Source organism: Carassius carassius, chromosome 47 (assembly GCF_963082965.1).
Source record: "Carassius carassius chromosome 47, fCarCar2.1, whole genome shotgun sequence".
Lineage (NCBI taxonomy): Eukaryota > Metazoa > Chordata > Actinopteri > Cypriniformes > Cyprinidae > Carassius > Carassius carassius.
The window spans coordinates 6,727,555-6,742,979 of record NC_081801.1 but is presented as its reverse complement, the minus strand read 5'-3'; the positions used below and the strand labels follow the sequence as shown (position 1 = coordinate 6,742,979).

The following is a 15,425-nucleotide window of genomic DNA, read 5'->3' as shown; positions in this document are numbered from 1 at the left end:
ATCAGAAATGTGAGATAAAATTATTTTCTTTTATCTATTTATTTCTGTATTTATTTTAGCTTCCATAACCAGTAAATATAATTATGATATTGTGGTGGAAAATATGGTTACTATGGTATTTTTTTTAAAAGGTGTTTTAAAAAAATTTAAATGCATGTTTTTTCCGGTGTGTTTCTAGCAAACACATATATTAAAGAATGGGTTTGCAATGATGTGGTTTTGTTTTTAATACACATTCACACATACAGGAACATAATACATACAGCACAGCTTATATTCTCTGCATGGATTGATCTCTCTCAAAGTCACTCATGTCTGATATCTGTCTGTGTGTATGTGTGGGTTGCAGTGTTCCAACATAAGTACATGCATGCATATAGCAAATAAAAAATGTGTCCGCTATGACTTTGTACCTCTTCAACATGTGTCATTTGTCTGTCTGTATGTATGTATGTATGTATGTGTGTGTGTGTGTGTGTGTGTGTGTGTGTGTGTGTGTGTGCACACGTGCGTGCATATGTGTGTTTGTGTGCACTTTGGAAATGAGCGAATGTATTTGTATGCAAGCTTTGTTTGTGGCCCTCCACTGTGGGTTGGTGTTGTTGTAAGCTTGCCAGCTCTGGCTCTGGTAATTACTAGAAGCAGCGGCGGTGGTCCACACTTCTGCCCTGCAGAGCTCCGCAGACGAAACGCTCACTCTGGGACTCTCATCCTGGAACCGCACCTCATCAGCCATATGCAGAGCTGTCGCTGCAGATAAGCCCCCCCAGACAAAAAAAAAAAAAGAGGAAGAAGTGTCGCAGAGAGCGTCCTGATATATGCTTCAGTGGAGCACAGCAGAGGATTGTGGGAAGGTGGAGGACCTGAGCCAGTATAGTGAAATGTCTTTCTGAGTCTGGTCTGGTGTCTGTTTTAGTTTGAAGGAAGGGAACGGAACATTGGATGGGTCATCAGTTAAATGTCATTGGCTAATTTAAAGATTAAAGATTTTATTTAGAATTTTTTTATTATTATTATCATTATTCAGCAAGTGACAGTAAATACACATTTTGAAAATCATGGTTTCCAACAAAATATTAAGATGCATGTCTGTTTTCAATATTGATAATAATAATAATAAATGTTTCATGAGCAGTGAATCAGCATATTTGAATGATTTCTGAAGAATCATGTAAAACTCAAGACTGGAGTAATGGCTGGCTGAAAATTCAGCTTTTTATTATTAAAAGAATAATTGCAATTGTAAAATATTTAAAAACAAAAGTTATTTTAAATTGTAATAATATTGTACTGTATTGCAGTTTTTACTGTAGTTTTAATCAAATTAATTGGTGAGCCTTGGGTGAGTATTTCTTTCAAAGAGATTTAATTTTTTTCAAAATATTAAAACAATCTTACAAATTTCAAACTTTTGAATGGTAGTGTATATACTGTACATGTATGTATATTTATGAAACTGATACAAAACTTGCATCATTTTGATATAAAAATCACTGAAAATAATGCAGTTCAGTTAAAGTTAAGGGTCTCTCTCTCTCTCTCTCTCTCTCTCTCTCTCTCTTTCTCTCTTTCTCTCTTTCTCTCTTTTGGTATCTATCCATTATAACAATTGACTCATAAGAGTCATTTGTAAGGATTCATTAAAGAAACCGACCCAAGCACACAAATCAAGGCTTCTCTTTTTCTTTTTTTTTGTGTGCGAGAGATGCGTGTTGGATGGAAAATAAGACTAGATGCGAGATTGAATTGAAGGACTGTAAGTGCAATGGTGTTTTGATGCCCCTCTGTTAAATGGGCCCTCAACAGAATGCAATTTGGATTGAGCTTTTGTTTAAGGGATAAACACACAGCTTTATTTTTTGTTCTCTCTCTCTCTCTCTCTCTCTCTCTCTGTTTCATAGTCTCTTGTTCTCTCTCTCTCTCTGTTTGTTTCATAGTCTCTTGTTCTTGTTTTCTCTCTTTTGTTTTTCTTTCTCCCAGAATGATGATGTTGCAGAGAACAACGGGGAACAGTCTCTCGGGTGTAGCAATGCCCTTCCAGACATCTCTCTGGTAAGCCCTTCAGTTTGAGGAGGAACAGGAAAGATAAAAGAGGGGGAACAGAGAAAAAAAAGAGGGAGTGGTGGAATCTGCTGAGGTGTGGAATAAAGGACATAATGAGAACTGATATTGAACACCTTAAAAATGATCAGGGGCAGATTATGACTCGTTTTGATTTTGGCTTTTGAATGAAACCCGGTTATTAAAACTCTCAGCATAGGGGTGGCAGGTATGACCAAAATGTTAAATCACGGGAAACTTAATTTTGTATCAAAATATATTTCATATATAGTTTTTTAATTTTAATCTAGCAAATACCATAGATTTTCTATATATATCAATCTGTCCTGTTGACATATTTAATACTGTCATGCCGCCTAGCTCTATCTCAAATGATTGTAAACGCTCGGCTACTCAGACAGCTGATGGTTGTTTGATGGAAAGAGAAAAATAGACGAGATGATGACACTTGTTGCTGGGCTGAAGGCTGCCCGTTGTGAGAGAGATGGCCGAGGAAGATTGGGGTCTTTCTCAGAGAGTTTCCTGTTGGTATTCTGATGAAACCCTATTGACCACCACAGCATCTCTATCAGGCACGTCCACAGGCGCAAGTCAGGAGCATGTGAAAGTAAAGTTTCCAGAGAGCGTTCAGGCCCAGATAAAAAAAAAACACACACAGGCAACTCACATTTCATTTTGATTGCTTTCTGATGGCATTGACACCTCATTCATCTGGCTTGTGCTCACCCTGTTTCAGCCTTAGTTTGTTCATTTCCTTTCATTTATTATTATTACTTTTTTTGCTTTGCCACTTGATCTGAATGAACCGATTGTTCTTGTCCTCAATGCAATGATTTGTGGGTAATTGTTAAATGTTTTAAGGTATGGGTGTATATGTGAATGTTGCATTATAAGCTGCAAGGATTTTGTTTTTGATTGTGGAATGTTTTATTGATCTCCTTTGAAATATCACCTGAAATATGGCATCACTAAAGCTCTCCTCTTTCATCCTAGGATGAGGTTCATTCCACCTCAGATTCCCCTCCTTCCTTTAAACCTCCTCCTCCCCCAGGGCTTCAGCGCCGGCCCGGGCGAAAAGCCACGCTTAGCAAACGTCCATCTTCTAGCTCCTCCCAATTGGGCTTGTACTTCACCGCCCCTTCTCGTTCCCAGAGCAAAGAACCCAAACACCCAAAAGCACCCAAACCTCAAACATCTCCTCTTGACACCCTCAAAATAGTCCCTGCACATCCTCAACTTTCAGTCGTGAGCCAGCATACTATCGGACCGTTCCCCCGGGTCCAGTCTCCTAGTAAGGTGAAGCCTGCGGCTGTCCAATCCTCATCTCTGATTCCTCCACCCGCCCCTAATGTACCTGCACCACCTGGGCCGCCGCCTCCTCCTCCTACAGCCCCCTGCCCAGATAAGCCCGCCCCTTCTTCCCCAGCAGCCAATCAGCATTTTGTCATGGTGGAGGTGCACAGGCCCAACGCAGAGCCTGATGTGAACGAGGTGCGGCCGCTGCCACAAGCTCGAGGTGAGACTGAAATATTTGATGCATTGTGGGCAGCTGCGGATAGATAATATATCATTAACCAGCTGTCAAATTCTATCATTTCAGGTTATTTTCACCCATTTAATGGGCAAAAAGGAAAAAAAATTCATTTTAAAATAATACGTTCAACCAGCTATTAAAATTCAATCATTCAATTCTTTTTGTGTTCCATGGATAAAATAACCACGTGAGATTTAAATTACTTGTTACTTGAATTATGGTTCAAAATATGAAATTAATTATAATTAATTAGGAGAACTACTTTGGAAAGTAATACAAAGTAATCTACATTTGCGGTCATACATTTACAAATACAAAATAATATAATAAAAATAATAAAAGATACTTGTTTTTTAATGCTGTCCTGAAGTAGCTATTTTATACCTGGTTCTTAAAAACAAATAATTTTTATTCATGTTAAAAATTATTAACATTCTGCAGATTCTGCGAGGCCTATGTACATTTATGACATCAGCTGTCTATCAACTGTTTACATGCAATATAAAAGTTCAATTTCAGTCTGAATAAAGCAATAATTTTTCTTTTTGTCATTTAAAGCATTTTAATCCAATTTAAATCATATAATGCACTAAATTCTAAATTTTAAAATCTGGTCAACGGTTGCATAAGTCACATGACATAAAAATATTATTACTGAGTATGAGACAGCATACTGTGTAGTAGGTACAACATTTGGTTAGAAACTTGCTTTGCGACAATTAAGGATGTTTTACATAGTATGAATGGTAGTTTGAATGAAATTCGGACATACTGCATCCACCACGTTTTCACTGTCATATAACCTACAGTGTCAAGTGGGTTGCTACACTGCCATTCACGGATCCTCTCCCATGGTCTCATGGGATACTAAAGTGTCCATCAAATGCACACTTTAGAATCTTGCAAGAAGTAGGAGGTCATCAGGGTACTTTTCACCAACTGTTTTATGAATATAAAAATGTTTTTCGACTGCTATATAGTATGGAAGTAGGTATATTCAGAGGCAGGGTATGTGTTCCTATATCAGCTCAAAATATCAAAAATGTTTGATATCCTCCGATGGGATGGAATCATATTCTGAAGCTAAAAAAACAGAGCCTGCTCAAAATAACCAAGATCTACAACCTGGCAGTGACCTTTGGCAACTAGAGATGACCAAGAGGGCAAAAATCTGAGCAAAAGTGGTGTATTCCAGACTGGTTTTCACAAAGTTGGAATAACAGAGATAGATAATGCAATTGTAACAGCTTCATCCAGCTTGTGTAAGTTAACCTTGGGCACTGTGCACATGCTAACGTAACTTGTAATTAATACTTTAAATATTCCATTAAGTGTCAAGTTTTTTTTTTTTTTTAAACAGAAGGAGACTGTAGCTGGACTACACAAAAATCACTACACTTGATTCTAACTGTATATAAATCCACTTATTTTTCTTGTAGGAGGGACATTATCCCAGCTGTCGGACAGCGGACAAACCCTCAGCGAGGACAGTGGTGTGGACATTGCCGAATCTGGACGTCTCAGTAAGGATAGCAGCCCACGTCCCGCCCGCACCAGAGCCCCACGGGATGGGCACGGAGGAGGAGAAACATCTGCCAAACCGGTGAGACCGAGAGAGAGAGAGAGAGAGAGAGAGAGAGAGAGAGAGAGAGGGATGTGTGAGAGTTAATGACATTGACAGAGGGTTGGTGTTAAAAGTGTGAATGAGAGTGAAAGAGTGTTGACAGAAGAGTGCAGTCACATAAATCTGTTTCCTCCCCCCTCCCTCTGACTGAGCGTGCTTGACTTTTTAACAATTCATTTTCACTTTTCTTCTTTTGGTACATACATCTCCTTTAGTTTTTCTGTTCTTTCTTTGTTGACTCGTCCACTTCATCTCATCTCATCTCATCTCATCTCTTATCACTGATCCAACAGCTCTCTGAAAAACCAATCTCAGTGTGCTGAATCAAGACGCGTCCGTCTTCCTTCTGGCCGTCCTTTAGCTGTTTGCTTCCCGGCTTTCTTATACGCATGAGCTGTGTTGCTGTTATCGCGGAGTGAACTAATAGTGCTTTCTGAGGACACTGTAGTTGGGCGTAAGCCACTTCCTGTGGCCCTATTTTAGGCCATCAGACACAAAGAAATGTGTATTATCAAAGCCAAATGTGTCTTTGCTTCCTACAGTATCTCTGTTCCCTTTCATTCTCTCTCCCTCTCTTTGATTTGCTACTCTCCTGTCTCTTTTCTCTGTCCTCCTCTTCCCATTTTTCCATCCTGTCTCTAATCTGTCTGTGAATCTACCTTGCAGCCGGGTCTGTTGGAGCCTACATCCACTCTAGTGAGAGTGGCAAAAAGCACCAGTACTCTGGGCATCGCAATAGAAGGAGGGGCAAACACACGTCAGCCCCTCCCTCGCATCGTTACCGTACAGGTGAGTAGTCCATACAGGGTTCTGTTATCTACAGAGTTATTTTATTTAAAATAATAAAAATAAAGTAAAATAATAATAAATATGTATATTTTCATATAATAATAGTCAGACTTACATACACAAATGTACAATACATATGTTTATTGTACAAAAAATAAAATAAATAAAATATAAAATATGAATCAAAATACAGTAAAAGCACTAATATTGTGAAATATTGCAATTTAAAATAACTGTTTTGTTTTAAAATATTTTAAAACATAATTTATACTTATGATGGTAAAGCTGAATTTTCAGCACCCATTAATTCAGTCTTCCATGTCACATGATCCTTTAGAAATTATTTTAATATACTGATTTGTTGTTCAGGAAACATTTCTTATTATTATCAACACTGATCATTTCACTGATCAGTTCTTTTTAACTCTTTGTTTTAATTTATTACAATTTATTTGCCTTCATTTATTCCATTGAATTTATTCCATGAGCAAAAGTGTCCAATAAAGTAACATTTTACTGGTCATGTGATCTCAACATGGCAGCTCCCATGAGGAGATATTTAAAAATAATTTATTAGGGTACTATATGTTAATAAATATGACTTTAACATATTTTAATTATGTAATTAATTTCTTTAGAAGTAAAACTGCAAAAAATTCAAAAACATACTTTTAAGTATTATATTTAATGAATCTCACACTGTTTGTGCTACATATACAAATGACACTATGAATCGTGAAGCTCGAGGAGAGGAGTTCTATTTCTGTTCTATTATCTGATTTTCCCCTGGAAGATGGTAAAATGGGAGCATTGGTAGTCATATCTAAATTTAAAATTTATGCATTTAGCAGACTTTTTATATATATATATAGCTTTGGATAAAAGCCTGATTGTTAGCCTGAATGCACTGTAAGTCGCTTTGGATAAAAAGCGACTTACAGTGCATTCAGGCTAACAATTTTTACATATCTAGCAACAAGTATGTCATGGAGACTTGTTAGGGGGTTCTTTTGAGTTGGTTTAGTAAGCAACCTCCTAGAAAACCCAAGCGTCCTCATAGCAACTTGTAAATTCCACTTTGCAACAGGATAGCAGCACCTTGACCAACATCTAAGCAACATGGTGTGATATTTGCACAGGCAAGCGCCTAACATTTTCTCCTACTGTAGTTCATCTAACAATACTGAAACTGAGTATGAATCACAATAGGACTCTGTGGTACTATTTGGCAGCTGCCAGGTTTTACAGCTGATTATACAATTTCAAAACCCTCTGTCAGGTCTAAAGCCAATGCAGAGCCTCAGACAATGACAGACACAAAATGAGTCCCAATCATGTGCTCACTGCCGTCAGTCATATATAGGTCTATAAGAGAGCCGACAGCCTTGCTGAATTAAATAATGAGCACAGGAGCTCATTATAGACCTCCAGTTGTAGTCAGCTGTTGATGTTTGATGCCATTGTGGCAGTGGATTATTCCTGGTTCTGTCTTTTCTAGTACTTAAAATCTCAAGCACACTGTTGAACAGGCTTGTGGGAAGGCTAGTGTGCAATTTGTAGAGCGAGTTTATGTGTGAAAGGCTCTCTACTTCAGACTGCGCTGGAGGGAAAATGATGTGCATTTTAAGGAGGGAACTGCTTCGGTTGTGAAAGATGAATCTGAAATTACAGTGCCACTGATTGCAGTTGATTTAGCTGCAAATCAGCACATTCTTAATAAAAGATTGAGAGACAAAAAAAGAGCAGAGGCAGGAGAACAGGAGAGACGGAGCTAAAATAAGAATGTGAGCGACAGTGAAAGTAAGCTAGAAGAAAGGAAGTAAATGAAAGCGATTGAATGATGTAGAAAGTGTATCTGGGGAGGAGAGAAATGGACAGGCTTGAGTGGGCTTTAATTCCCAGGCTGCAGTCGGTTCATCAGCATCATAATGAAAATCAAAAAAACAAAAACGGCTGTAGATTAGATAATGCGGTGCTCTTTTGTTTTCGATCATTTTGAGGCGGTGAATGAAAGAAGACACTGTGCTGGTGAGATCTAAGTGAGTTACTCTTGCATTTTAACCTCATTAGTTTACTACTTCCTGTTGTGTAAATTCTGGCATGCTCTGAAGCAGGCTGACTTATGATCAATAGTTTCAGGCCAAAAATTAAACACGGTTAAATTGGGATTTTGGAAGCTGGGAGGCCCTAAAATCTGTTGCTCTAAATTATTATCTCCCCCAAAAAAGTAAAAGATAAATGATCAGTCAAAAATGTTATGATGTGGACTGTCTGATGTATATTGCACCGAAAAATGGCAAGAGCTTTGTAAAATTGTTATCTGAAATCTGATTGGTTGGGTTTACGTAACTTCCAGGTGAGGTTCTTATAGCTTAGCCATTTTTATTTTATTTCATCCTGAGAAACAAAGGTGGTTAAAATGTACCAGTGGTTTGTTTTCAGTTCAGAATTGTCAGTAGACACTTTTATGAATGTACAGAAATTCTGACTGCAAAGACAGCACACGTTTCTTTGGTGTTATCAAGTGTTTACAGAGACTGCTGCAGGATTATTCGAAAGAGGTGCCACTATCATTTAAAGGGACAGTTCCCCCCAAAAGTGTAAGCCCTCTCAAGTTTACTCACCCTCATGTTGTTCCACACCTCTATGATTTTCGTTCTTCTGTGGAACACAAAAGAAAACATTCTGAAAAAATGACTTTTTTTTGTGTCCATACGATAAAGGTTTTTGCTGGGGTCCAGAGTTGTTTAGACACAACATTCTTCAAAACATATTCTCTTGTGTTCCACATAAGAAAGTCATGCAGGTTTGGTACATCAGGTTGAATAAATTATAAATTTTTCATATTTTGATGAAATATCCCATACAGGAGTATTTTAGTATTATTTATGTATTAACATGCTCATTAATAGTATTTTTATTTGATATTTGATTTATTTCTTAGTATTTATTTTGAATAAGTTTTTATTTTTTATATTTTAGTAATTGTTATGTGCTTCTGTCATTTTTATTAATTTTTATTTTTTTTCTGTTAAGCTTTATTTTTTATTTTTCAGTTTTATTTAAATGAACAAAAACAGTTTTTAATAGTTTTCATTTTAATTAACAATAGCAACACTGATCTGTTTTGGGCAGTGTTTTTTTATTTCGGTTGTTCTTGACCAGACTGAAGTGACCAGAGAGCAGCTGTAGGATCTGCCTTCACTTCAGCTTAGAAACGTTAACTTACTAAATGAACAACTTAATTTCAGATTCAATTTCTCTAGAGTGATTAAATCTGGGTTTTCAGCAAACTACTAATCTTTTCTTTACCTAGGATCACTCAGTGATTTTCAACTTTGATTAATACGTCCTTCTTTGATTTCCCAGTTTAAATGCACAAACAAATGCCATATTTTCAATCTAAATTCAGTTGTAACGATATCAACCTTCATATTCATCCGGAAGAAGGAGGCGGGAACCGGCGGACAATCAAAAACATTTTAATAACAAAATAAACACAAAACAGCGCACCAGCCCCTCACGGACGACTGGTGCGCATAAAATAAAAACCAAAACACAACTAAAAGCCCAGGCCTGGTCCTCTCTCGTCCTTCACTGTCGTCGCTCCAGTTTTATATCCTTCCATCTCCTCCATGGGCCTCGAGACCGGTGGGACGAACAGGTGTAGTTCATCTCCAATGACTCCCCCGGCCTCGCTCCCATGTCCCTCGGCCCCGCCCCACTCGTCACATACCCCCATCGCCCCTCGCAGGCCGGGGGGTACTCCCGAGACTGCGCTCTACTCCCCCCCCCCCCTCCCTCCGGGGGGGCCGCTCCCGGGGACCTGCGGGAACCTGGGGGTAGGACAGGCGAGGCGAGAGAAAAGGAGATGGAAGGAGGAGCGACAGAGACGAGAGAGGGGAGAGAGGAAAAAAAAAAAAAAAAAAATTCCGGTTCCCAGACGCACCGCTGCTCGGCCCTCCACCAGCTGGGTGATCTCCTCCGCGGTGCCTGGCGGTGGCACTGGACGGCCCTCGGCGGACGGCACGACACTCCTCCGCCGCCCGGTGGACGGCGACGGCTCCTCCGGTTTTGGGCAGCCGGCAGGAGTCCCCCGTTCCCTGCTCCTCCCCGTTCCGGCGGAGGCAGCAGGCTCCGGCCACCTGGCGAACGGCGCCGACTCCTCCGCTCCCTCACGGACGGCAGCCGTCTCTCCACATCGTGGGCGGCCGGTAGCGAGCTCGCCCGTCCCCGGCAACTCGCTCCAGTCCACCGCCTCGAGCGTCCATGGCGGCACACTCCTCGCCAGCTCGATGGCACTGCGGATTCACCACAGCGGCGAGGGATCTTCAGCAGCGCGTCCCTCCTTCTCCCGGGCTTCGGCACCACTGTAACGATATCAACCTTCATATTCATCCGGAAGAAGAAGGCGGGAACCGGCGGACAATCAAAAACATTTTAATAACAAAATAAACACAAAACAGCGCACCAGCCCCTCACGGACGACTGGTGCGCATAAAATAAAACCCAAAACACAACTAAAATCCCAGGCCTGGTCCTCTCTCGTCCTTCACTGTCGTCGCTCCAGTTTTATATCCTTCCATCTCCTCCATGGGCCTCGAGACCGGTGGGACGAACAGGTGTAGTTCATCTCCAATCACTCCCCCGGCCTCGCTCCCATGTCCCTCGGCCCCGCCCCACTCGTCACATCAGTTTTTACCCAGAAGGAAATATAACTTTCTACTCAGAGCCAAATCTGCCCTGTGTGACTGCAAGTGTATTTAGCACCAAAACTGGACTGACATCCATATCCTGCTTCTATGTGAACATAGCTGGTTTGAGTCAATCAATTTCTCTTCATTGTGTCAAACTATCTCCATTTTCTTTCCCACAGAGAGGTGGTTCAGCTCATAACTGTGGACAGTTGAAGGTGGGTCAAGTGATCCTTGAGGTAAATGGAGTGTCTCTCAGAGGAAAGGAACATCGGGAAGCCGCACGTCTCATCGCAGAGGCCTTTAAAACCAAAGAGAAGGACTACATTGACTTCTTGATCACAGAGTTCAATGTTGCTCTATAAGACCGTATGAGTCCCATGATGCTGATGGACTAAAAGAGCAGTGGGACGCACCACGACCTCGCTGTCTTGTCATGATTAACCCCCAGAATCCTGTTACATGCTAGACTTCAGCTCATCCTCTTCTGTGGTGTTTTGAAACCAGTCACTGTTTGAAAGGCCGTCCTGCGTGAACCAACCCAGCGTTGACCTTTCCGACGGCAAATGCCAGGATAGAGCAAATGTTCAGTCTGTGCTGGCCGGTTTGTTTTAGAAGATGGGGCCATCTTTTCAGTTGGCTTATTCTTTATGAGATTCTATAATGAAATTTGGTCTCCTGACTGCAATACGGCAAGAGACTCTTCAGCGAGCTTGGATCTGTGTTGTGCTTTTGATATACGATACCATCATAGAGTCTAGGCCCAGCATCTTGTCCTGGTGTGAGAGTTTATGTGAAACATTTTTTTTAAAGCCATAGCTATTTTATAAGAAGGAAGTGAAAATGGATAAAATGTGTTTAAAATATATATTTAAAGAAATCTACGTAACTGCTGATTATAGTAAATAGTAACTAACCCCATAGAGATTTGAACTGAAGTGCTTCTCTGTACGGATTTCTGTGAGCAGAACTGATGAAACATCTGTCATCTGCCTTTTTTTTTAACTATTCAGCTGGTTTCAATTTTTTTATTATTGTTTGTGCTGATTCTCTTTTTTTTCTTTTTCTTTTTTTGCATCATACGGTTATTACTAAACCATGGAAATCAGTCAATAGGACAGAAATGCTGGAGTCCTGAGAGACAGCTACTCTGTTCAAATATCTAGTGAGCTGCCTATGTAGACAGCATTGTAAGACAGCATAGGCACTAACAATGATAAGATAACTTGTTTTGGCCTGATTTTAAGGCAGAAGCACATGCATCAGGGCTCAACAATAAGGATTATGCATTGACCCTGATCTTAAAACATATCGTTCAGAGGACTGGGGTCAATACGTTTTTTTCAAAGAAGTCTCTTACGTTCACCATAACTGCATTTATTTGACCAAAAATACAGTAAAAACATAACATTGTGAAATATCTTTTACAAGTAGCCTAATTACTACAATTTAAAATAATAATTTTCTATTTTAACATTTATTTTATTCCTGTGATGCAAAGCTGAATTATCTGCAGCCATTATTCCAGTCCGTGTCACATGATTCTTTTTATGAGTCTTTTTATGGAAACCACAATACATTTGTTCAGGGTTCTGAAAAAGGTTCCATGGATATTATTGCAAAAACTTAATTAATTAAAAAAATCTAATTTATAATAATAACAATATATTTTAATACTTTTAAATGCAGGCTTAATATTCGATGTAAACATAACATATATAAAATCTAAAATATATACATTCACATAAAATATAGAAATTCATATTTTATATATATATAATATTTTGTGTGTGTTGGGGACAGTGAAAAAATCGTCAGGGCAGAAATCCAAACAACTAGCCTTAATCAACACAGCTAAAACTAAACTAAATCAATACAGCTAAAAACAGCAGCATGCTAAATTATTCAAATTTCAGCTAGGATGCTACCTACAGTATATAGGCCATAGACAGCAAGGCAGCTCACTAGATTTTGGGAATAGTCTTTGAGACACAGCGGCATTGTGAAGAGTCTGAGAAAGAAAAATCATTCTCAGTTTTTTTTAGATTTAGCGAGAAAATGAGAAGAACCTTTATCCAGTTATGAGTGGTAAAGAAGGAACTTGACATTGCAATCAGAGACGAGCATCCATCGAAATTAATGAAAATGCTTTGAAAAAAATGCATTCAGACTGGGATAAGATGGCAACACAAAGCAATAATGTATCAGTCATGTTACATAAGATGGAACAAGTGGGAGAGGAAATTGAGAAATGGTGTTATTGTAATGTGTGTGAGTCTGTCTGTCTTTGAATGCAGAGGCAGAGTGTGAAACAGTCTAACAAAGCTAAGATATGTGTATGTGAAAAACTACCTGAAGCTTTGACGTATTGACTAGTGCAAGCACAGGACTGCTCATTTCCACCTGCCTACCCTCTTTATGACAGCCATCTTAAGCCCACCTACTGTAAATCACATATGCCACCATTTTCACTCCTCTACAGTCCCACACACAGTGTGTTGCCTGTTAGTCTCAGACATTAAAAAGTGTATATACATATATATATATATATATATATATATATATATATGTGTGTGTGTATATGTATACCTTGGACCACAAAACCAGTCTTAAGTGTCTTTTTTTTCAATTAAGATTTATATATCATCTGAAAGCTGATTAAGACTTCCACTGATGTATGGTTTATTAGAATTGGACATTGTTTGGCAGAGATACAACTTTTTAGAAAATCTGGAATTTGAGGGTGCAAAAAAATCAAAATACTGAGAAAATCACCTTTAAAGTTGTCCAAATTAATTCTTAGCAATGCAAATTACTAAACAAAAATTAAGTTTTGATATATTTACAGTAGGAAATTTACTAAATATCTTCATGGAACATGATCTTTACTTATAATATCCTAATGATTTTTGGCATAAAAGAAAAACTTATAATTTTGACCCATATGATGTTTTTTTTTTTTTTTGCTATTGCTAAAAATATACGACAGCGACTTAAGACTGATGTTGTGGTCCAGGGTCACATATATGGTATAGCTATATATTTTAAGGAAATTATTTGTAAAAATTTGATAATATAATTCTTAATTCTTTTCCTTTATATAGCCGAGGTGCTCAGAGGGAAGACAGGCAAGACAGAATGAACAACTTCTATAGATGCAAAAAAAAAAATTTCATACTCCGTATGTTTGTCTTGTTTTGTAGTACAAATATCTGAAAATTCTTAAATCCCAGAATGAAAGTTTGCTAATAATTTACTCACCCTCAGGCCATCCAAGATAAAGAGTTTATTTCTTCAGCAGAACAGATTTTGAGAACTTGAGCATTACATCACTTGCTCACCAGTGGATCTTCTACAGTGAATGGGTGCCGTCAGAATGAGAGTCCAATTAGCTGATGAAAACATCACAATAATCCACAAGTAATCCACACGACTCCACTCCATGTAGCCTTGTGAAGTGAAAAGATGTGTTTGTGTTCAAATAATCTTAATATAAAAGAAACAAGATATTTTTTCTTACATTTCTTCTTAATTAAATGTTGGAACTTACTTTAGTTTAATATTTTTTTTAGAAAACAAGACTTGATATCTTTTTGCTTCTCAAGTAAATCTCTTGTATTAGTACTATTTAAATATCTGTACTAGTAAACAAGACAAAAATACTGTGTAAGAAAATAATTTGTATCACTCATTTTGTTGCATATTTGTTTATTCCTCATCTTTATTACTTCCTGCAGTTGGGCATATTTTCCTTGTATTTCTTTTTTATTTCTTTTTTTGGCTTTCATCAGTCAACTGAATGCAGTAAAGCATTTATCCAGTCAAATCTTCTCCCTTGAAATCTCAGTTCTGCAAACTGCAAACACCTGCCTGACAGCATTAGGAATGATATGTACTCTTTGCTTCGATGCTCATCCAAAAGTCCTGAATGCACAAAGGTATCAGTATCAAAAAAAGCTTCCAGAGAGAGGGGGGGGGGGTCTTTGCACCAGCATCTCAACCCACCGATGCAGCTCTTCAAATGGAGATCAGTTCTCTGCAGCACACATGTGGAGCCACAGAGCTGTGGGTTTTCATTGGTGGACAGGAATACAGATCAAAGAAAAAAGCATGTCTGACTGTACCGACCTTTAAATATAACCTTGTTAACAAAATTTGAAAAATGTAAATGTACAGTTTATAACATAAACTTATTTTTTTTTTATTAAAAGCCATTATAAATATTAAATAAACATCAAAATAGACCAAATGTATTAAGTTAAAAAAAAATAATGGAACAAATACACTTCATTATTATCAAGGTTGCATATGTTGCCGGAATGTCATGCTAGTGTGGATCAAAATGTTACTAACAGAATTAAATTAACTACAACAGGGTTGGAGTTGGCGTATACAGGGAATACAACTAATAAAAATTGAGGAATTATTTACTTATTTGATGTGAAATTGTTAAATAATGTTGATTAAATTATGATTCATGTTGGATACCATTAAGGAGGTCATGACCTCTGATTTGGGACAGTAGAAATTACCATTTGATAAAGGGTATTTTACATATCTAATACTAGTAATGCTCTAAAATGTCATGAAACACTAATTGTGGAGCGTACCAAATGCAGGTCTGGATAACCTTTCAAAACAGCATTTATGACTTCACTAGTGATGGGTTTTGATAGTCCAAAGTTAAGAAGAGTTAAGCCCCTTCATCCTGCTGATATCTGCT

The 15,425-nt window shown here is 38.3% G+C and overlaps 1 protein-coding gene across 2 annotated transcripts in view; it reads left to right on the top strand.

Moving 5' to 3' along the window:
* The window catches only part of LOC132130738 (whirlin-like), an 81,295-nt gene extending 69,586 nt beyond the window's left edge, over positions 1–11,709 (top strand). For both annotated transcript variants that reach the window (XM_059542532.1, XM_059542531.1), the window contains 5 exons: positions 1,981–2,052; positions 3,055–3,577; positions 5,035–5,198; positions 5,886–6,008; positions 10,885–11,709. In XM_059542532.1, the coding sequence (XP_059398515.1) occupies positions 1,981–2,052; positions 3,055–3,577; positions 5,035–5,198; positions 5,886–6,008; positions 10,885–11,067 (1,065 nt within the window). In that variant the 3' untranslated portion in view covers positions 11,068–11,709. The remainder of the gene's footprint in view (positions 1–1,980; positions 2,053–3,054; positions 3,578–5,034; positions 5,199–5,885; positions 6,009–10,884) is intronic.
* Positions 11,710–15,425: the final 3,716 nt, after the last annotated feature.